General features: G+C 38.4%; 1 protein-coding gene across 5 annotated transcripts in view; it reads left to right on the forward strand.

Moving 5' to 3' along the window:
* AFAP1 (actin filament associated protein 1) overlaps positions 1-23,828 on the forward strand; it is a 111,240-nt gene that overhangs the window by 70,683 nt on the left and 16,729 nt on the right. For all 5 annotated transcript variants that reach the window (XM_027642918.1, XM_027642921.1, XM_027642919.1 and 2 more), the window contains 6 exons: positions 1,989-2,168; positions 11,638-11,730; positions 13,204-13,288; positions 16,889-17,038; positions 20,275-20,486; positions 21,957-22,102. In XM_027642918.1, the coding sequence (XP_027498719.1) occupies positions 1,989-2,168; positions 11,638-11,730; positions 13,204-13,288; positions 16,889-17,038; positions 20,275-20,486; positions 21,957-22,102 (866 nt within the window). The remainder of the gene's footprint in view (positions 1-1,988; positions 2,169-11,637; positions 11,731-13,203; positions 13,289-16,888; positions 17,039-20,274; positions 20,487-21,956; positions 22,103-23,828) is intronic.

Raw genomic sequence — 23,828 nt, forward strand, 5'->3', positions numbered from 1 at the left:
GATTTGCTAGTTATCTGTAGTTATGAGGATTTAATTTTTATATCCTACTCTATTGAAAAAAATGTTCATTCTGATTCAGCTCTTATTATATTCTTATAGTACCATTATCCCTAGTCCCCATTTTATCACCATATATCAGTATCATATCAGATTTCAGGACCATCTGATAATAGCTTGAAGAAAAGAAAGAGTCAAAGAAACAGATTTTTCCCTGAAGTCACACAATATTTCTTCTACAGTTACATTTTTTTGTTCTATATAAAAATATGTTATTTTTTGTATTTTCATTTCCTTTAGCCACATGTGTGGTCTGAAAAGCTTATTTTTACCTTATGGGGATCGTCTTTCAGTAATTCTGTAATGGGGATTAAGAAAATAAAAGTCACAATAGGAGTCTAACAACCAAGTTACACAATTTGGTTTATTGTTTGAAGGAGGACTTGGACATTTAACTTATGAGATATGCAAGTAAAACAAATACATGTTCTTAGGGATTAGTAATTGGTTGTGTCATAAATGCAGCTGTCATCATGAAACAAAAATATTTTAATTAGCATTAGACATTAGAAATAACTTTTAGTAGGGAATTGTTTTTCACTTAAAGTCCTTTAATATATACATACTTCAGTTTTAGCAATGTATAATTATAAATAAAATATGTAGATTAATATAGAAGGAATTATATGCTGTTTATTGATTCTTAAAGTGACTAATGTATATCTTCAGGATTTCATAGCTTGAAGACTTAATATTTTTTAAATGTTACAAACTTAAAATCTGTGACCAAAGTGGAGAAACTTTGATGTAATGAGCTTTGGAGAGGGAAGGAGAATTGTCAGTGATCTGCAGAGGCTAGTTAGTGTGTCTGTATTTGGTCAGCCCAAGTTATAGTGTTTATAACATTCTTTTAACAGCTACTGTGTTCCAGACAGTTGCAACATGACGTGAATACTGCCGCAGATGTGCAAAAATTTGTGTGCTTTTCTCTGTTCACATTTATACTCAGCTATTCTGTGTGTACTAATTAGTCTTGATGATCAGATACCTCTTTACTAGCAGATTTTTTTTTAGCCTTAGTGTTTATTTGTATGAATGAAACCCCAATTTACATAAATATATAACTGGATTCATATCCAGAGTTAAACATTGTTCTGCAGTCTGGCACTACAACAGCTTCGGGAACCTCAGCTGTACTGATGTGTGTTGAAAGGTGTGAATAGAGATTGGGTCTGCAGGACAAGTGATGTAAAGAGGAACCCTTCACCTTCACCAGTTCAAACATAGAGCAGGTCATCAGTGAACCAGTATGAAATGGCTGTTCATGGACAGCATTTACTAATGAGGGAAAAAACATCCCATAAGTTATATACTTTTAGCCAGGAGCTTACAAAGTAAACTAACATGGAAACTTATGCAGTTTTGTGCAGGGACTATTAAACTGTATTGGCTGAAAAAGCCTGACTTTGCCTGCTTTCCGCACCATTACTATTTTTTTTTTCTTATCTCAAGAAAATGAACAGCTGAGTAAGGCATATGCCAGTGGCTTTCCAACTGCAGTGTGTAGGCACTGATGTAGATTTGCCTTCATATGTTGGTCTGTTGCTGGAGGGCAGGGTAAACATCTGGTCTTTAAAGTCGTTAACTGTACAGGTTTATTCTGATGCTACATATGAACAGATATCCTAAAACACCCTCTTCCTACCTGATCAGGGTCAAGGTTGAGTCATAGGGTAAGGGAGAGATGCTTAATTCTCTCCATATGTTGTACCTGTCCTGCAATTATTGTCAGTCTGGAAGTAATTTTGCTTTACAGAGTGGATGAGAAGAAGAAATGCAAAGTTGGCTTTGGGTGAACTCTCTGGTATGTGGTAATGGGGTGTGTAAAAAATATTAGAAATTAAAAAATAGCATTTCTACATAATAAAAGCTTTCCCGCAAGGTTCAGAAAGGGAATATCTAACTTTTGAACTTTCCTTATATTTATTTAGTGTTACAAAAGTTCCAAGGACCAGCAGCCCCAGATGGAGCTGCTCCTGAATGACTGCAGTATCACCTATATTCCCAAAGACAGTAAAAAGAAGAAGCATGAACTGAAAATCTCACACCAAGGAGCGGATGCCCTGGTCCTGGCAGTGCAGAGCAAAGAGCAGGCAGAACAGTGGCTAAAGGTAAGGGGGGATTTCTGACCAGGAGCTTTTCCACCCACAAAGTGCTCATGTTGCCTGCTCAGTTGCTGTTAAAGACTGAGACACAGACAGCAACTTTCAGGCAAATCCAGACCCCTTGAATCCCAACTAATTTGGGACTACAGAAATACAGATTTAATGTTCAGACCTTGAAGCAGTTCCTTGGGCATCCAGGAGCTCAGGGTTACACCGGTGCTGCTGCTGCTGCTGCTGGGATGGTTTTCACTGCTCATGGTGCAATAATCTGGCATTGAAAGGACAGGTGACAAATTCCCTTCTGTCTTCACCTCCAGTTCATTTTCCAGAAAGATCTGGTGGTTAGGGCACACTGGAAGTGAGTGGAAGGTTCAAGTTCCCTCAGGTGAAAGGAGCTGGCACCCACATTATTTTTACCATGGTGTCAGCTTTTTTAAAAGGAGGATCTCTGAGGAGATACCTATTTGAATTTCTCTGGATGGAGAAAAATCGTTCCGTTTCATGAAGGCCATTCAAATTTGTTAATCCTGGTTTAGCAGTGTATCATCTGTTATGGTTTGTCCTGGGAATGCATATTTCTGAGAAGTGGGATTTTGTCATCTTCCACTCCTTTCTGTTTAGTGTCTGCAGATGTGGAAAATCCCATGGCAAAGCCTGCAGTTGTAGATCCTAACCAGATTACTAGTATTTATGTTGGACTTTGCTAGTCTCAAATGTGGAGGTCAGTGAAGCAGTGTGGGAAACTATCACTGCAGTGGCAGTAGCTTGTTTTAAGACCTTGAAATCCAGCCTTTTAAATACATGTAAAAGTCTGAATGCATAAAACTCATCAGGCATTCTCCATGGTGTGCTCTGATCTAACCTTATATGGTACTTATTTTTCTAAGAATAAATTGTATTTTTCCAAATACAATTGAATAAAACACATAGGAATTTCCTGATGGCAGATAGTTTTTCTGCAGTAAAGGGAGAATAAAATGCAGCTTCAGAGGTATAAGTTCTGCTGTGGGCTAATGTACTAAATGGAAAATTAATCTGTAATTTCCTATTTAGCAATGTTTGAATATACCTTTTGGGGATTTGCGGTTTGTGTGTGTTTGGTTCTGACTGTGAGTTTCTATCTTAGCTTAGAAAATGCACTCTCTGTTGTTATTTTAATAGAAACTAATCACAACCATGTATTTGTTAGGCTGCTTCTAACATCAGTATCTTGTTCTAAGTTTTAAAGTTAAGCACCATCCAAATGTCCCACTAGTCCAACTAGAGCTTCAAAAACACTGATTGGAATGAAAAGAAATTCATAAGTCATATTCTCTTCCAAGGGAATTCCGCTGTAATTAGATCATAGTGACTGCACCCTTATTTCCTGCGTTGTTCTAAACTTGAGTTTAGTAATTCTGAATTTATTGACATTTATCAGATGTTCTTCCATAAGAATTGTTTACTGGGGTTTTTTTAATTTTATATAAAACATCCACACACAGGCAGACAGAACAGATTTTTCCATATCCCAGATGCATTCCTGCTATGTTAAAAAAAAAAAAAAATACTTTGTGCAGTTGCTTGTTCACAAAGTTGTGTATGCTGAGGGCAAGTGGCTGTGGCTGGACAATATGTTTTCTGCAAAGCATTTGGAGACAGTCTGACAACACTTTATTTAACTTCTTCATGCTGCAAAGCTCTCTATTAATAAAAACCTTTTCAAGTACATGGCAGGCTACTGAACACTCAACTTCCAAGTCCTCAGTGCTACTTCAGCTCTCTGCTTGTGCACTACAAATCGCCTGTCCAACAGCTAACCAGAAATTATCTGTGCAGCTCTTGTGGCAGCTGCAGTGTTTTCTCCTTTGGAGGAGAAAAAGAAAGCATTGTTTTCTGTATTTTTAAAACTGTAGCAAAATTTTAAGTGTTTTTTTTTATTTATTTATTTTTATGTAAATAATTATGTTTTGGTCATTCAAACCTGATTTAAAATGAGCTTTTGAAAATCATGTGTGGCTTTGTGTAGGACCTGAGAAAGGTCCTGCTTTATCTTGGGAGATGTGGTTTTAACTTTCCCTGCTGTCCCTCACTCAGAGGGCCAGGGTCCTTCCCAGTGCTCTGTCTATTATGTGTGATTTCTGGGTAGATCCAGAAGCTGACAATGAGAAAGGACTCTGCAACCACATTTCTAATTCATAAGATACCTTCTTGGTAAAGATATTGTACCAGTATGTGCCAGTTGAGGCGGGTTATCACCCAGGAGCAATGGGTTCTTGTGAATTCATATGTTAAGTGTCAAATTAAAACCTTACTTTTGATCCTGAAAAGCTCAAAATGGCTTTGGAGGCCAGATTGTTGTTTGAAAGCTAAACCAAATGATTTTTTTTTCAATTCAGATGTAATCAGTATAAAATATGTTTATTAAGTAAATAATTTTAAAGTATCTATTGGAAGACAAATTCTAAATAGATGCACAATATTTTAGACGGTTTTTTTTGTAAAGATGACACCAAAAAAACCACCCCAGCTGATGAACCTAGTGCAAATTTAAGTCTAGACTGGAAACCACAAAGGGAGTTTCAGTTTTACCAGCTAGCAAATGCTTGATGAAAAAAGATAACTGATGTCACCAAAGAGCCTGTCAAGACTTCAGAGCAAGGAATGAAGCTAGCAGAAATTCAGGCTAGAGCTGAGATCATCTCAGTAATATGGTGGGCAACATAAAGTGATGGAATTTTCCAGTCTTGAGTCCTAAAATGTTCCCACAAAAATGTACGTTGCAAAATGTGTGCAGTTACACACTCTGACCCAAAAATGAGCTTTTTCCATATGTGCTTCAGTATATGTGCATCTGTGTGCGCTTTTGTGGTCTAGTAAGGTCTGAAATTTTCCTGTTTGTCTCAGCACATCCAACAGAAACTACACTTATTTGTCAGCATCCCTGGGAAATGCTGCATTAAAAATAAAAGGACTAGTAAGAACTTGACATTATAGGAAGATGCTTGTTTAGTGGCTTCATTCGTACAGATGAATGTGTTCTGTGTGCAGAACCTTCAGACTAGGCCACAGAAAACTGCTCTCAAAAATACATGGGTGCCAAAGAAATTAAGTTCTGAAGGAGCTTGTTGTAGAAGACCAGTAGAAGGAAATGGTCATGGTTTCTGATCCCAAGGCCTTCTCTTTCTCTTAGCATTCCTCCTGCAAAAATGTATTTCTGATTTATCATGCATGAGAGGTAATCTATCATTTTGACATTCTGGCCTTGATTTTCGTTTTTCCCCATGTTAGGCACCCTTTGTTAACTTCTCTTCATTTTGTGGTGTGCAGCCATTGTGCAGCAATCTCTTCAGATGAGGGTCTGTAATTGAGCAGCGAATCTTCCAGGCATAAGGAGACATTTCTTCATATATCATTTTGACAACGCTCAGTCAGTTCTGAACTTGTTGTAATAAGGGGGAATGTTTTGCCCTAAAGAGAGAGTAAAATCATGGTTGTGACTGTATCCAGTCATCCAAAGACCCTGCAACACTCCTTGTAGGGCTCTTTATCTGGTTGTCCTACACAGTTTTAGTCTCTGATTAACTGCATGTTGTCTCTCATAAAAGTATTTGTAAACATCTTTTTTTCACTGCCCTGAGTTTAGTGAGGGGAGTCAAGTAGTTTCTGGTTTCTAATCTTAATGTGGGCTGAGTTGTACTGAAGAGTAAACTACTGACAGTGCTATTCTTTAGCCAGTTTAAATCAGCACAAAATTGAACCTGTAACTGTAAACATTATGTGGCTGATTTTACTTTCTATGGGAATTTCCAGCTAGAGATCTCAACACTTCAAACATTTCTTTCTTGGCTTATGTAATGTTCCCCAAAGAGGTTATTATCTTCATTTTGTAGCTGAGTAGAGTCAAGTGCTAAATGATCAAGCCTTAAAACTGAGTAGAAAATGTGTTTGGGGATGCATACTCCGTACCAGTGAGTTCCGTGCAGTGTTTGTTAGTTTATAAGTGACTTAATGTACTGTGTCCCAAGACAGTCGGGCTGAGTTCTTTCTTCACTGTACATCATCACCAGCAGTGAAGGCTGTGCGATCTAAATTAAACCTCCTAGGACTTACACTGCTGTTGTCTCTAACAGATGGTTTGAAATACTTCAGTTCAAGTCATAGCAAGGTCAGTAAGTTTGCATAAGCGTTATTTAGGACCTCACCTGTAGAGGTGACAGACCGAGCTGTGTGTGGGATCTTTGACCAGTCTGCAGTACTCAGACAGTGGAATTTGACAGAGCCAGAGGAGTCCAACTTGGCTATGAACCAGTGTCTGCGTGTGTGTGTGACCAGCACCATCGAAAACAATACATTTCTTTTAAAAAATTATGTATATGTAAACTAAAAAAACCCCAACCAAACCACCCATGAATCCAGAACCACAAGCTTGTTTATTTACTTGTTTTCTCAGTGATAAGTTTTCTTTGGATTTCCTGGCTAAAATCACAAATACAAGTTGTAGCATGTGTCAGAGTAGCACCCAGGAGGGCTGAGATTTGATCCCTGCTTTCACCACTACTATTTCTCCTCTCTCCTACTCACAGCTTCAGGTGGAAAATTATTTAAATGATACTTAGCTTAGATCTACACCCTAAAGTGATATCTGCATCTCCACACTACCCAACCTGGGGATGCAGCTCCCCTTGTCCAGGGTGCCTCTGCCCTTGCAGCAGCAGTGCCTCCAAGCCACCCTCCCCATCCACCCAGCACCTCCTTCCCTGGGCTCTGCCTGATCCAGTGGCCATATATGGCAATAGACTTCATGGTAATATCGCAGGAGAAATGATACAGGGGTTGTCTTGGTTGAGTAAGTCAGAAAAGTATTTTTAAGGGGATACACAGGCACTAAAGATAGGTTTGCTGGCTGCTAGTGTGCCAGAATCTCATCCTCACTTTGCTCAGACAAATGGCAGTAAGGCAGAAAGATTAATCTTTTCAGGCTAATGGATGCTTGAGAATAATTTCCAGTACAGAAGGTAAAGGCGGTTTCTTTTTGAGACTTAAAGCACAGATTATGTTGGAAATAATTTCTGCCTTTCCTGCCTAGATTTTCTTCTAGGTAAACTTCTTGGGGCGTTTCTTCTCTGCAAAACAGTAGGAGAATTTTACTGCTCTCTTAAGGAGGAGGAGATTGACACTAACACATATAGTTTATAAGGATCCACTTGAGAGAGAAAATGAGAAGCTAATCACACCAAAATGACAGAGTTCCAGAAAGTCAGCACTGTTCCAGCAATTAGAAAGGTGCATTTCAAGAATGAGAAATCCTGGCTTACGTCTGGAGCCAAACCCTTTTCCCTCTGCTGTGTTGTGCTTAAGCAGATTTCAGCTTTAGCAAGTTCATATTTTCAGAGTTAAAGGACAAAGCCAGGGGATACAGCCTGTCCCATTTCTAGCAATTCCAACATTTGCAAAACATGTGGGTAGTGGTGGCTGGATGCATTTCTGGCCTGGTTACAGAGAGTAAAGTAAATGTGCAGTCAGGCTGTCAGCTTTATACCTTGAACTTGAAGGTATTAAAATTGTGAACTTCTCCTGTGAGTTTCATGAAAACACAGACAAAATAAGGTTCTGTAATCACATCCTTATGGTAAGGGCAGTCTGTAGCCTGAATTCGTCCAATGGTATCCACCAGGAGAGAGGTCTGCATGCTTCTGGAGGGCAGGACAACTTTTCCTTATCAGATCCCAAAGAGATCAACAACAATAAACTATCTACAAATGTACTTTTACTCAGAATTTGTTTAGTTTCTGTGTGTCAGGAGCTGGCTGGGAAGCAGCTGGCTTTCTGGTTTTACTGCAGAGCCAGTGCTTCTTGTCTGGAGCTTGGATCTTTAAAGCAACCAGAAGAATCTAATTTGTTTCTTCTGACTTTGCATGTAGAAAGAAAAAATGTAGGATAAGTATTTTGCCTCCAGTCCTGGTGTCATTTAAAATAAGATACAAGAATTATAGAAATTTGCAGGTGAATGCAGGTATGAGGTTTTTATAGTAAATGTTAGTGTTGTGTAGTAAGATTTTTTTAAAGAGAGAAATATTCCAGACACACCATGTGGCAGAAATTCCACTGACTTCACTATTGTCAATGGCTCAGGGCAGGGAATCTTTTCATCTTTCTACGTGCAAATATTTTCCTTCTGTGCCTCATGTCACTGCACTCAATGCCATACTCAGATATGTATCCTGATCCAGCTAGGGATTCAAGGTCTAGAGCCCAAGTCTTATGAGGAGTGACTGAGGGAGCTGAGGGGGCTCCGCCTAGAGAAAAGGAGGCTCAGGGGGGACCTTCTCACTACCTACAACTCCCTGAAAGGAGCTTGTAGCAAGGTGGGAGTTGAACTCTTCTCCCAGGTAACAAGTGACAGGACAAGAGCAAACAGCTTCAGGTTCCACCAGGGGAGGTTTAGATTGGACATTATGAAAAATTTCTTCACTGAAAGTGTTGTCAAGCACTGGAACAGGCTGCCCGGCAAAGTGGTGCAGTCACAATCCCTGGAGATATTTAAAAGACTGGTAGATGTGGCACTTTGGGACATGGTTTAGTGGTGGACTTGGCAGTGCTAGGTTAATGGTTGAACTCGATTGTCTTAGGGGTCTTTTCCAACCTAAACAATTCTATAGTTCTATAAATAAGGGATAATAATGCACAAGGTTTTTCCAAGTCTGTATTTGAAAGAGGCAGTTCTGAAGTCTGCTAATTGTAACATTGTAATGGTAATTGTGGTACGTAAAATTCTTGAAGATTATTTTAAATATATTTTAAATATATTTAGTTTTGAGGCTATCCAAAGAAATGAAAGGTCTTCAGTTTTCTGACTGCATTTGCTCATAAATTTTAAATATTTGAATAGATAGCCTGTTTATGATCTCAATTTGATTTTCCTGGCAGATCAGCCTCTCTGTGTGTATATGTAGTGTACAAAAGCATTTGTGGTGAGAAAAAGAGAATTATTTCCCTTCTCTAATGAGTGAGAAAACTTTAACTGTTAATGGGGTATTTGCAGTGTATTGATGAAAATAGTGATCTTTTGTTTTCAGATGACTCCAGGAGATGGAACATAGAAAAAACTGATGAGAACTTTTGAGTCTTGTGATTGAAATTATGCAAGTTGGCAATACCGGTGGAATGCTTTATACTTAAAATTTTGAGCTAAAGCTATATACATGTGAAAACCAGATTTATAATGGCAGCTGTCTGCAAACATAATTATAGAAAGTGCATCCAGCCAACCATTATATATTAAAGACATTTCATCCTGGTGAGCTGTAGAAGAATGAATTTTATGTTGTGCATTGAACACAATTATACTGCACATAGAAGGTGATGAGCAAGTCTTTGCCAGTGAACCTCTTGAACCCAAATGAAGTGTTGGACCCTTGAATATGCGTTTACTTCAGATCCTACCACCAGCTCCCTCTTGATAATGTTTCATTTTTTTTAATCAAAATTTAATTACAACCCAATTAAACACTTCAACTTCTCCTTAAATATGTGGGGTACGATAAGAACCGGATTTACTTGAGTGCATGACTTTGCACATACTATTTAGTTAGTGCTGCCAAATCATTTCCCTCTGTTCTGTCTGTAACTCCCATTACTATCTGCCTTTGCCAAAATTAACTAACTGTGTGGTGTGAGCAGATGCTGAAAACATGAGCCATTGAATCAGGGTCATTCAGGAGACAGAAATGAATGTTCCCGGAAACTGTACAAACACATTTCTCTAGAAAGAAAACAGCAGTGTATTTACACCATACTGAAGACCAGCAGTTGAAAATAAAACGACACACATGAAAAAAATTCTTATGATTTTGAGGAATTCAGGGATATGTTTAACTCATATCCATAACATACTCATAACATATTCAGGGATATGTTAACAGTGCAAATGCTCTGCAACAGATCTATCTAAATTTTCTGTTACAAAGGATGCCAAGTGCTATGAAATACTGGGCTTCTGAAGCAAAATATAGGGAAGTTCAGACAGTCAAGAAAGGATGCTGAAGTGTTTTAAGATACTAGCTCAGAAATAAAAGTGTAAGTTTGTTTTCCGGTTTTGCTTAGATTTTTTATGTGTCATTGAATGAATTATTTAATCTTTCTTTTGTTCCTGGGTTCTCCCTCTGTAAAATGGGGCTGGTGCTCTTCCTTTCCTTATAGCATATAATGCCTATAATTTACAGTGTGCTCCTGAGTAGCAACAGGGTCTTTGTAAGCCCATAAACATTTGATTTGTTTTAGCTTCACTCTTAAGGGGAACTTAAGTATGGTGAAAGGACCATTTGATGCCATCTTCAGCATTTTAATAGTTTCCATATCAAAATTGTTCAGTTTGAAACTAAAAAGGCATTTTTTATCGATTTGCTTTTTCTCTTCTTGAAAAAAGTCTGGATTTTGACAGTTAGCTAATTGCTACTTTTCCTGAAATGAGATGTTCTCAGGGCACATCCTTCTCTTTGCTAACTGGGCTTGCTGTAAACAGTGTAAAGGGAGGAGCTGGATGTGTAAACATGCTGGAGTACATGTAAAAGGGAAAGTTTGCATCTCTAGTGGTGATGTTTCCTTTTGTACCTCTCTTGGCTTTGATGTCCTTGGGTGGCTGCAGGGCTGTTATCAGCATGGTATAGCTCAGCACCGCCTCAGCATGAGTCTGGATCGAGGCTCTATTCCCATCAGCACAAGCATTTTCAGGCTGTTAATGGACTGGTGGTAACTTCACAAGAGATAAAAACCTTAGCTATGTCCGTGGGGAATCATCAAGCATCTTTACTCATCATGTATTTTTACATTTATATCATTTCAGGTTTTTAGGTCATTCAGATTCTACCAAGATATCAGTAAATTCCAAGTTCTAGATTTTTCTTTGACTTTTAAAAACAGAGAAATTTCCATTTTCTACAAACACTTTACAATTACTTTGACCTATACCTCTAAGTTAATGTGCAGGTATAATACAAACATGCCACGAAATACCACTGTGCAGTATTAACTCTCAGTTGATCAGCATTTCATTAGTTCTCCGACAGCAAAAAATGAGCATCTGTGTAGTATATTATGCAAAACTCTTCTCCATTGTCTTGAGGGACCTTGCATTTTATCCCACTTTTTCATCATTGTAATGAAATTAGTTTGGTGGTGTCAGCTGACACCACACTGCAAAACTAGCACATGGAAATCAGCACTGGTATTGGTTTCTTTACGTGGGAGAACCTTGAAGCTTAGTTTGTCTAGAAACTGAAACCTTCCACCTCCAGCCATTATGTTTTCTCCAGGTCATACATAAAATGACTTAGGGAGGGAGTGTGGAGAAGTTGTTGTAGTGGCAGCCTGTCTGACACCTGCCAGCCTAGTAAATGTCTGTGTGATTCTCCTTCCCATCTCCCTTCACATTCATATATAATTACTCTGATTTGTATTTTATTAATAATTAATAAGTTTTACCTTGTCTCCTAAGGTTATAAAAGATGTTTGCAGCAACTGTACAGGAGCTGTAGACTCTGATGGGCCATTGTCTAGTTCTCCAGTACACAAGACGGAGCTAGAAAAGGTAAAGTTATCAAAATGGTGAATAAAAAAATCCCTTATGATTACTTAAAGAGACACTGGTGGGCACTGGATGTAAATACTTGCTGACTTGTGTTGCTGTTACAGGCACATGGTCCCCTGTGTTGTTTTTGTTTGTTTGTATGTGTGCACATATCCTACAGAGTTGAGGTTTCTGCCATGTAAGTTCATTTAGCCACGAACAACCAGTAGACTGACTCGTATCCAGCTTTTCTTCAGCCACAGAGGGGTGCAGACTAAGCGGGTCTGATGTGTGTGCTGGAATGCAGAGATGCTCTCCATCCAATGCAAAGAGCAAGCAGGGGTGTTACTCTTGGGGAAGAATAGCTGAAGATTATACAAAAGTTTTAAGGGGAAGTCTCATTTTGGGGAATTGTGTAAGAGCTCCCTGGGCATGCTGAGGTTACTGTTTTGGCAAACCATTTCAAGCATTCATGTCTCAATACAGAAACTTGACTATTCACATGTGATTGTCTCTGCTGCCTTGACTCAGCAGGATGTGAGAGCAAGAATTAGGAAAGTGAGCAGCTTTGCAGTGAATGATCAGTACATTACCAGCACCAGTTTAAGGCCCTGCTCCATTATGGCATCCATGTCAGCAAATCCCTCTGCAGACCCTGCTTAAAAAATCCCTCTGACAAAGGTTTCATCATTGAACTCCTAATGGCAAGATTCACCCTTCTGGTGGCAGTGTGTCACTGTCAGTGGCATTATGTTACTTTGCACCTGGGAAACCAAGAGCAAAGCGTGTTCCAGGACAGTTCAGACTTCGTGGATTCACAGGCAAAAGCTGTTGTGTTTGCATACTTGCACATACCAGCACAGTATTGACAAAGTAGTTGAAAATGTTGTAAAATAGTGTTTTTCTAAAATGCATGCTATAAGAAGGTGTAACAAAATTTCTCATTCATTCCTTTTTGTGATAATCTACACATCTTCTTTGTGGCTTCACCACTCATGAGTAATTTGGTCACCAAAACTGTGCTGGCATAAACTCTATCTGCCTCATCCCATATCTCATGCACAACCATTACAAAATAATCAGTGCTAAAAGTTTATTTCAAAAGTCTCTTTTTTGGACATATTGAAAGCACCTTGTAGGAATGCACTATTTGCTGAGAAGTTGTAATTGCAAATGCATATATGAAGCATTATTTAAAGATACAATTTTTACCTTATTCTTATCTGATCCATGTTATTCTTTATTGCAACATTTAGAATCTAGAAATTAATTAAAATATATTGTGAATTTCAAATATAGACTATTTTGTTATTTCTGTTAATCTTCTAAAGCCTCTAAAACCAAAGTTTTTATTATCTTCTATTTCTCTTCCAAATGAACGAGAGCTTGAAACATGTTTTATTTCATAGTAAGCATACTTTTAAATTGACTGATGACACTTGATTTGATGAAGGTGCAAACATTTTATGTCAACTAATCTACTTGCCCCTGCAGAAGTTGTCATTCGAGAGGCCGAGCTCAGATGGGGAGGGTGCTGTGGAAAATGGCATTGCTGCTGTGTGCAATGGGAAAGAACAAGGTACGTCTCAGATCCGGAGATGTTTGGTGTCAGTGATATGTACATATAGGGAGTGTCGGGTAGTGAAATACCTGGCTTTTGTCTTTTCAAAATAGGCAGTAAAGTTTTTCAGGATTCAGTTTAACTTGAAATCTGAATTATGTCAAGAATGAATCCTTAAATTTTTGCAGTAAGAGAAGGCATTTGATGTTATTGTGCTGATATAATCAATAAAACTTGTATAAGCAAATAGAATATAGAAATTTTGACTTTGCCTTTTCTGTGTTCAAAGGAAGTTTTTCGGAGCTTGGGCGACCACTATAGGCAACTAACAGGTTTTTTTAGTAACTGTATAGTGGCAACATAAGCTGTAGATGTACAACTTCTAAGGAAAAAAACTATCGTTGAATACTAGAAGAAAAGAATCATGCATATTATATAAATATGACCAGTGACAGGACCCAAGGGAATGGCCTGAAGTTGTGTCAGTGGAGATTTAGGTTGGATATTAGAAAAAGGTTCTTCACCCAGAGGGTGGGTGGGTGCTGGAACCGGCTCCCCAGGGAAGTGGTCGCAGCACCAAGCCTGACAGAGTTCAAGGAGCATTTGGATGACACTCTGAGGCACATGGTGGGATTCAATGATCCTTGTGGGTCCCATCCAACTTGGCATATTCTGTGATTCTGTGATCTGTTGAGATATATATATATATATATATGCATATGTATGTATACACATATATTCTGTTTATATATGTGTGTGTATACACAGATACCTTTATACATAAACTATTATGTATGATTATTTATATTAACATAATTAAAGGTATATGATAATGCAATATCAGTGGGTTTGTGAGTACATATGTATATAATTTTGCATATGCTATTTAGGAGCCATGCATGTTCTGTAGTCCTTATAATCTAAGAAAGGCAAATCCCAAACCCAGAGGGAGTTCTGTCTGAGTTACATCTAATACACTCAATCCCCTCAACCTCTGTGCTCTCTTACCCATCCCCTTCCCTCCTCCCCAAAGCAGAAGAAATTTTCTGATTTCATTAACTTGCCATGTAGCAATGGTATGGTTTAGATAAGACATTTTTCTGCAGCTGTTAAATGAAGGGTAACATGAGCTGCAGTGAGCACAATGTCAATACTGGCCTTGGTGCCAGAACTGTCTCGCCTTTTGACTCATTTCCTCTATCTTCTACCTGGGTCATTTTACAGCGTTTCCTGGCTATACAGATCTCTGACATACCCATCAGTTTCGAACAACATCGGGTTTTGTGGTTTCTGAAAGTTGTGGTACATTTTTAGATTTCACCTTATAAAATCTTTTACTAAGCTTTCATAAAACTCAATACCATTTTAATCTCTGAAACCTGCTGAGAAGCATCTGTGACCCAAAACCTGTGCTGACCACGATGTCTAGAAGTACCTGGTGTCTCAGATACCTTGTGGGAGGTATGATGGAGCATGTGTTGCTGGAAAAGCAGCCCAGCTCAGAAGCCTCAAAGAGAGTCATTTAAAATACCAGCTGCTTTTGAAAATTGACCTTCAGTATGTAGTAGTAAAGACAATGGGCATTAGTGACTGCAAGAGGAATGAAGTCTGCCTGGCATCATTTTTAGGGTCCTGGATGAAGTTATGCTATTTTTAAAATAATTGATAGGAAACATTTAAGGGAGTTCTTGGGAAGAGAGGCTTCAGAAAATGGTCATCTCCAGCTGGCACCCACTGCGAGCCTCTGCTCTGCCCTTTACCAGCTGTTCACTTTTCTGTGGGAAAGGAAATGAGAAGAAAGGGCTTTTGTGGGGGAAAAAAAATCACTGGCAACTGGGCAATCAGTATATTCTTTAAACTCGAAGAGATTAGGTCATGAAGTCCTTATTTCTGCTGCCTCTCAGTTCTGCAGGAGAGAAAAACAGCAATGTGGAGGGAAGACAAGACAGAAAAACTAACACTGAAATGGGCTTGTCCCACTGTCTGTTCATGCTTGTGGGAATGATTCCTTTAGGCTTCTGTTTCAGAGAAATGAGGTTTTCTCAGTCTCTGTCTTTTTTCTATGCTTTTCATCTCCTCCCCCTCAACAGCCACAGCCAGCTGTTGACTGCTGGTGTGTGGGATGGAAACCTGTCTGAGGGCAGGTGCTGTGCTCAGGTTGCCTCCCCAGCCAGGGTTTATGAGCACATGGGAAGGGTGGCCATCCTCCCTCCAACAAGGGAAATCGTTGCCATGTTTAGAGAGCACAGTAGAAGTTGTGAACACCCTTCCCTTGAAAAGAGAGAATTAGACCTTTGCTTGTGCACACACGTCAGCGTGTTGGAGTTGGCTGGGGAGCGACTATCGGCACCTGCAGAGCTGCCGTTCCCCCTCAGCTTTGTACAGTCTTGGCTACAGATACAATTTCTACATAATGTTCCATGATTGCTAACAATTAAACGGAATGTGATAAATTATCCCATGGTGAATCCCAAACTACTTCTCTGTTTTCTGTGCATTTTTCTTGCCAGTTCATCAATTCATACATTTTGTCCATTTTTCCTCTTACTTTATGCGAGTCCATAACCACTGAATGTTCCCTGTTGCAGAAGGAATTGATATGTCAGGGATAAAGATAGAGCAGCTCAGTCAGTAACTATTTTAAATGTACTGTTCATCAAAATTATGTCTCGGGGCAAGTTGAAAGTTTTTGCTGCCTTGTCAGTTATCAGAGAGACTTTTGCTCTGTTGATGGAATCTAGTTGAGGCCACTGAATGCAATTTCTGAAGTTTATTTTGTTTGTTCTGTTTTGCAAATAAAAGGTCTGTTTTTTCTGAATCTGTTTGATCTTAGAAACTTTTTTTAGGAAAACTTGATAGGATTGTAGTCAGGTAGGCACTTTTAAAAATTATATCCGTAGTCCTTGCCATATTACAATCAGCAACTCAAAATGCCTCAGTGCACAGAGTTGTAATACAACTAGTATTGTGTGAAGGTAATGGAAGCATAGACTGGATATTAGCAAAATACCTCTTTTCAGCAGAGCTTTTTCTTTCCAAGCCCTCATGATCACAGAAGATGACAAATTCTAGCCATCCAATGCTTATATTGACCCCACTAATTTAACTGTTAGTAGTTCATTTATGAGTCTTTTTAAAGTGTCCATTGTGATATCTTAACCTAATCATACATAGTATTTTTGCTAGGCAAGCATGTTCTGTCTTATTTTGTGCTCTTAATTGTTGAGGTATTTTGAGGAAAATGTTTAGGAACCATGAAGAAATATATGACTGGATTTTTAGTGTTGTGTGTATGAGCTAAGTTTATTTGCAGGTACCTCAGTCACACTAATAAATTAGATGATGACTGCTGTGGAAAGAGACTTGCAGCTTGATTAGATTAAATAAAATTAGAAGCTTGATTTTTGTTTTTATTATCCTTCAGAATGCCATGATTTTTACAACACAGAGGTTATTAGAGAGGGCGTATAAAGTTTATCTCATTGCAGTCTTCAACCTTTGTACAAATGTTCATCTTGCACAGGATATTTTTGTCTGAACTTCTGTTTTTATTCAGGTTTTCTCTATTCATCGGTTAGGGTAAACACAGTTTAATACAAACTTTTGCTTTCTTAATAGTGAAGAGGAAAAAAAGTTCAAAAACAGAAGCCAAAGGCACTGTGACTAAGGTAACGGGGAAAAAAATAACGAAGATCATTGGTTTAGGAAAGAAAAAGCCATCAACAGATGAACAGACCTCATCAGCTGAAGAAGATGTTCCAACATGTGGTAAGTGATTTTTCTCCTTGAGTCTTAAATGCACATTCCAGTAAAACTTTATGGAATTCTAGCCTAGAAATTTCTCTAAAATTGCGTTTACTGCTATAATTCTTCCCCCAACATGCAGAAGGATGCGCCAGAACTGCAAGAGGAGTAATCAAGAGTTTGTGATTTAAAAAGAAACTAAAATAATTTGACTTTTTAAACAAAATGGCAGCACAGGCTCAGAAGGAATATCATTCTCTTTGCAGAAGTGAGGGGGAAGAGAAGTGTGGACAAAAAAACATAAAGAAACAAGAGCTGTTCTCAAGCAAATGGTTATAAAATGAATATAGGCTGAACTATGAAATAAATTTAGGCTAGGAATCAGAAGAAGGTTCTTGGAAAGTGATCAAGTCTTTTATAATGGATTGTGGTTAAGGTTTTATGGAATAGCAGGCAGCAGTCAACTACCCTCAACGAAAGTGATTTGAGTTTAATTATAGGTTCCTAAAGTGGTACATATTGGGCAAAATGAAGTAACGAATTTCTAGTAAGCTATTTTAACTCTTAATTTTGATCACTCCATATGACAGGTGTGGTGCTTGGCAGCACCAAGGAAGCGTAATAAAACGGCATGCAGAAAATACTTATATTTTATATCTTAGCTGTTAAAGTTTGCTCACAATTTAAGACTTTGTGCAATGCACTTAGCTGATGTCCTCACAGCTTTGCTATTTTAAAACAATGCAATGTATTTACATTCTCCTGTTTGCCTTCTGGTGCTCAAGTATTAAGTAACACTTCAATACATAAATAAGATTGAAGATACCCTTCACCCAATCCCTTCCAGAAAAAATTTTCCGTAGAAAGCTTTGAAGCAGTTGCACCAGATTCTGAGTTTGAATTTGCCTTTTACCCTTTAATTGACCCAGAAAAACTTTGAGAAAACCCATGATTAGGCAGCAGTTGGCAGAACTCATCGGAGCATGAAGTGTGATAGATGCTTGTCCAAGGTGGTAGAAGCAGATCCATGGACCACCAGAGAGAACGTCATAGATCACAAGTGGCTTTCAAACCACACTTAGGGAATCATTTACATAAGCAAACTTTGATTAAATAAGTGTGTGTGTATGTGTCTATACATCAGCTAAGTACAGATGTGATTTATCAACCAAAAGAACAGCTGGGAAAAGCTGTGTCCAGCCAGATGCATTGTCCGAAGCATCTGGCTTCCATAAAAGCTCAAACTTCCGGGCTCTCATACTCCGTTGATTATTCTGTATTATGTGAGATGTTAACCACAGCTGTACAATCTAATTCCTCGTATTTCTATTATTATTTCAGATATGGGCATAAATACAGCCATTACTATTTGCCTGCATTTGGCTCTACTCAACACCACTTGCAGATTTTATAGGAAAATATATAAATGTCTAGGCTTTGGTCATTGCAGGAAGCCTTTGCAGAAGGAGTTTCTCACCACCAGAAATTTGGCTCAGTTCAGTGCCCTCTGGGAGAGTGCTCCATAGTTGGAGGTTTTTACACTTTCGAAGGCTCTACCTCCCATGAACAAAGGGAAAATCCCAGCAGGGCTGCAGAGGACACTCAGCTAGAGTGGAAACTAAAACCCACTGCACTTGGAGTCAAAGCTCTTCCCTACAACATCACTGGTCCTAGACTGCCTGGTCAAAGCGGAAGTACTAATGCCCCAACTGGGAGTACGCTCAAGGCATTTTGGTCATTTCAGCTGTTGAAGGTTTAAGTAGAGATACGTGGGAGGGAAAGTGTAGGATCCTGCATAGTTCAGCTGAAGTAGTAAGTTTTGGAAGAGCTTTTCTGAGAAGTGCATTGGAAGCAGAGGGGAAAAACTGTCTGAAAAAAAGGACTCTCACTCCAAAACAAGCCATCTGGCTTGCATGTGAAGGGTTTTTCATTTCTGGGGATTGTAATATAATGCACAGTGATACAGGGTTTTGTTACAGGAGGAGGGAGAAGAGCTGAAGAGTGTGATCATCACAAGGAGCCAAACCAGAGGATTGTGCACATCCTCATTTTTTAATAGCGCCTTCCAAGATGTGCACAATTCTGATCTGCTATATCCTGTTGGATCGCATTTGGACGTTGGAACCATGATGCTGGAAGGAAAACCCAGAAAAATTAATAATAAGTCATAGTTTTAATGAAAACCAAAGAGAGAGCTCTCCAACAGGATTAAATGAAAATCAGATCTGAGGTAGAAGACAATTTCTTAACCTCACTTCTGGCTTTTGCAAGATATCATTTTTTTTCCTCCTCATAACCTGTTTGAAAGCAGCAACATGATGAATTCATGTACCGTTTGTAATGTGGAAGCAAAAGTAAAAGGTGTTTTTTTTTCATTCCCAAACTATAATAAGGCAGGAAAAATGGGCATTGCTTTGATTGTAAGGTTTGAGTCTGGAATGATTGTTGTTATTAGACAGAGAAGGAAAACCACAAAACACTACCTGTTTAATGATGTTATATGCCTAGACACTGTATCAATGTAAAATATGGTAAGAAAACTTGTAAAGGCACTCAATCATCCCTGGAGAAAAAAAAAATGGTTTTTTAAACTTTTGTTTTTAAGATAAGATAAAATTCGTACATATTTACTTTTTGAATTTTAAACCATTATGAATTTTATTTTTATTCACATAGATAATGATCTCTTAAATGTTTATTATAAATGTTGCAAACCTGATGTGTATTCTTCTTTCTAAATGAATTTAGAACATATAGCATCAACACTAGCAAGTCTTTAAAAAAGTGCTTTTGGATGTTACAGAAGGTAGCTCATTACCTAATAATAGGAGCTGTAATTTTCCCAGAAAATTTTGGTCAGCCACAGTTATCAAAGCCATTCCCACAGTGAGGGTGTATGAGCACATCGGCTGTGTATGTAAATTTTTATCACTGTCCCTTTCCCATTCTTACTAAAGTCTTGGGGATTGGTGTGCTCCTGCTCATCCAGCTGCTGCAGTGACTGATACAGAACAGCCATTTGCACATGAGCAGGATCACATATTTATATCCTCTTTTCTAGGTTGTTGGCACAGTGATAGTTTTCATTAAAGAAGTGGGGAATGGTCATTTTCTTGTCTTCCTAAAACCCATCTGGACTTCCTATTAGAAGACGAACAAGTTATTTAAGGGCTAGCATTACACTGAAAATAAGTTTCTTTTTTTTATTTCTTTTCAAAAAATGTCAGAAGTAAAATATCTCACATTTCATTTTATTGCAGGATATCTCAATGTGCTCTCTAACAACCGCTGGCGTGAGCGCTGGTGCAGAGTGAAAGACAATAAACTGATTTTCCACAAGGACAGGACAGATCTGAAGACGCACATTGTTTCCATCCCTCTCCGTGGCTGCGAAGTCATCCTGGGACTGGATTCGAAGCATCCCCTGACCTTCCGCCTGCTCCGAAATGGGCAGGAGGTTGCTGTGCTTGAGGTGCAGTGGTTGCTAATGGTTGTGACTTCTAGGAACACCCACAAGCTAAATTAGAGAAGTGCTTTCATACAACCTGTCCATTCAAAAAAAAAAAAAAAATCTTTGAAATAATATTATTCCAGAGCTGAATAAGAAATACTGGAAGGAGAAATAAAATACTAAGTGTTGTAGACAAAAAAAATGACTGAAATTTAATGTAGTTCAGAAATCTTCTCAGTAAGATGCTTTTCTCTACACTGACCTTCCATTGACCTGGTACTAAAATATCCCTGCTCCTTCTCTAGGCACACTTCTACATCAGGGATATATAATTACTTTGAGTAAATAACTTAGCAATAATTAAATAATGGATCACTGTTGATGGGAGCTCTAGAGCTCTTAACCCTCATTTGTCTGCTACTTACGTGAACTCCTTTTGCTCTGTCTGTGTCTGTATTAAGGTAATTGTGCAGTAAGAAAATGCAGTGTGCCAGCAGCCTGTGTGTCTCTTGGCACACCACATGTGTACACACTGGCATGCTCCTCCTTGCACTATGAAGGTCACACTTTTGTCTGTTTTAGGTGAGTCAGGATTTCTTTAGGGGCTTTATTTGTCATATTTTAAAACCTGAAATGAGAAGATACAGAAAGAGACAATCTTGTGCTTTCAGTGGCAGGATGGGCACTTAGACCACTTTATGTTTCCAGCTACAGGTCATATTAGTCTCCTATCCTTACAAACAGGCCTGTTACTTGAGAGCAATTCAGAGAAGCTGAAAAACTAGAAAACAGCTCAAGGAACTGTGAAAGGCAATGAAATATTTACAAATAAGAAAAAAACTAAAAAACTCACAGTTTCCTTTCCCCCCTACTTTTATCCATTATTTACTTTGCTACTGTTTAACTTTTGAATTGGTGATTTGAAGCAAAACATGGAAAATTTAAAATTATTTTAGTAATATTCATGTTTTTACTTGCACCATCAGGAAAATGAATGACATCATCTAGACAAATTTAGTGAAATTTTCCAAAAAGTACCATTAAAATTTCACTATTTCATTCCCTACTCCCTCTTGTTTCTACTTAGCAGTAACACTTTCTTCTCGGGAGTCATGCTATCTAAAATCCCCCAGTCTAACATCGGAAACTAATTCTGTTAAAGCTTTCAATATTCTGAAGTCTAAAGTAAGCATTACTTGAATCTAAATCCACTAGCCTTAAATGATTATTTTTTCTTCTTTTTTGTGGATTGCTCACTTTGTATTACATCATAACTGATGAGCACACAAGCTTACTCAAAGTGCACTCCTTCTAGCAAAGCAGATTTAATAAGAAATCTGGGGGGTTTTAGGAGTTCAGCAGAGTGAAACCAGAGCCTCTCATACAATGTGGTAGCAATTTGTCAACCAAGAAGAATGCGCTGTTTTGCAATAATCCTTAGCTCAGTGGCAGAGCAAAAACCTGACCTATGTTCTTGCCCTCTCCTCACAGGCATCCTCCTCCGAAGACATGGGCAGATGGATAGGAATTTTGCTGGCAGAAACAGGGTCCTCAACAGACCCTGGAGCTCTGCACTATGACTACATTGACGTGGAAATGACGGCAAGCGTCATCCAGGCTGCAAAACAGACCTTCTGGTGAGAGGCGTTCAGCTTCCCGGGTGTTTCCATTACTCTGAGAATTTATATCCATATCTTAACTCCACTGCCAACACAGCTTATCAAAATCCATCTCCCTCTTTGCCAGATACTGAACTCCTGAAGTGTTTCAGCATCGCAGCATGTTAGATGTGTTTATGATTATTGTTTTGGCATCCTGCTAAATTCTGTAAAAGATGCAAGGCACTATGGAACTTTACTCAAATCTTTACTAATTTTTTCAGTAAGTCCCCTTATCAAATGCTGTATTTTAATCTTTCATTTTGCCTAAAAACGTAGAACTATCACTGGAAGAGAACGAAGATTCTGAAATATGCAGCTATGTAATTCACATTTACTGGCTGTATCTGCTCTACATACAGCCAAATATACAGGATATTATTGGCCCGTATATGCAACACACTAAGAATGTATGGCAAATTTAAGTCTTGAATGTTCACATTCTCAGTGTTTCCTTCTCAAGTTCTTTCTGAATAATTAAAAACTTCATCAAGCTCACCCCAGTCCAATTAATTTCTGGGGTATAATTTAGGAGGTGGAAATTGGGAAAGTGTCTAGGGCTCAACATGGAAACTGTTTAAATTGCAAATCAGTCTGGTGAATTCCCCATTACTGATCCTGTGCTAAGAAGGGTAATGCATACTTAGCATATATAGTGATTTACATGTTTGAATCATTTTAGGCATTATAGCAGTCTTTGGTGGGAAAAGACTTCTATTTTTCCTAGGCTAGATGAGGTAATTTAAAAAGGGGAGTTAAGAAACGGTTGAGATAGGCGGGATGCCCTGCTGCAGATGTTCCCTGTAGTTTGCAGTGGTCAGAAAGAGGGTGGCCTGAGAAGACAGCTGGCAAAGGCATCATCCCTCATCCCACTGCAAAATGAGACTCCCCACACACATTTGGAATTTGTGTGATTTAATACATTAGAGAATCACACCCCATCTGCCCATCGTGACTTTAAACAGATAGAAAATGCAAAAGAAAAAAGAAAAAAGTTTTGAAGCTGTGCAAAAGAAGATCCTCCTACCATTAGCAAGGTGCCAAGGAAAGTTTAATAAGAGAAAATGCACAACTTCAATCAGAATGTCTTCTGATAGAAATTAAAGTGACTCAGTGTTACCACAAGCCCAGTTTTGTGAAAACGAGATAATTTTGATAGAATTAAAATGCACCTAGCATACAGATTTATGTTAATATTTTTTAGAAGTTAATAGGGCTCAAAACGTTTATCCTGTGTTGACATGTGTTTTTGCTTCAGTCAGCATACAGCAATAACCACATTTAAGAGAAATAGAATGGTAACCTCTTCCCCTGAATACTGCACGGCTTTCCTTTTCTGCACAAATGTGATACTAATTGGAGCCAAGTGAAAAAACATATGCAACTAGACCACATGTTAGAAAGGAATGTCAAACAACTTGCAAAATAGCAGAATTCCCCTATTAAGAATTAGTTAAAATTCATTGTGTGTCTTTAAGAGCCTGCAAGGGTTTGCTGATAAGCAACTAGAGTAGCTGTCTGCTGATTTTGAGCTACTCTTAGAAAATGAGGAGAAATTACAATGATACTTAAATGTTAATAAAATACTCATTTGCCCTTTATAGAATGAATATCAGTATTCCAAATTAAATGCAGTTATCATTAAAGCTTTGATTATCACTCAGTCACTTTGGTTATTCATTTCCTGAGACTGATGCTTTGCAAA

This window comes from Corapipo altera, unplaced genomic scaffold (assembly GCF_003945725.1).
Source record: "Corapipo altera isolate COAL_440 unplaced genomic scaffold, ASM394572v1 22, whole genome shotgun sequence".
NCBI lineage: Eukaryota > Metazoa > Chordata > Aves > Passeriformes > Pipridae > Corapipo > Corapipo altera.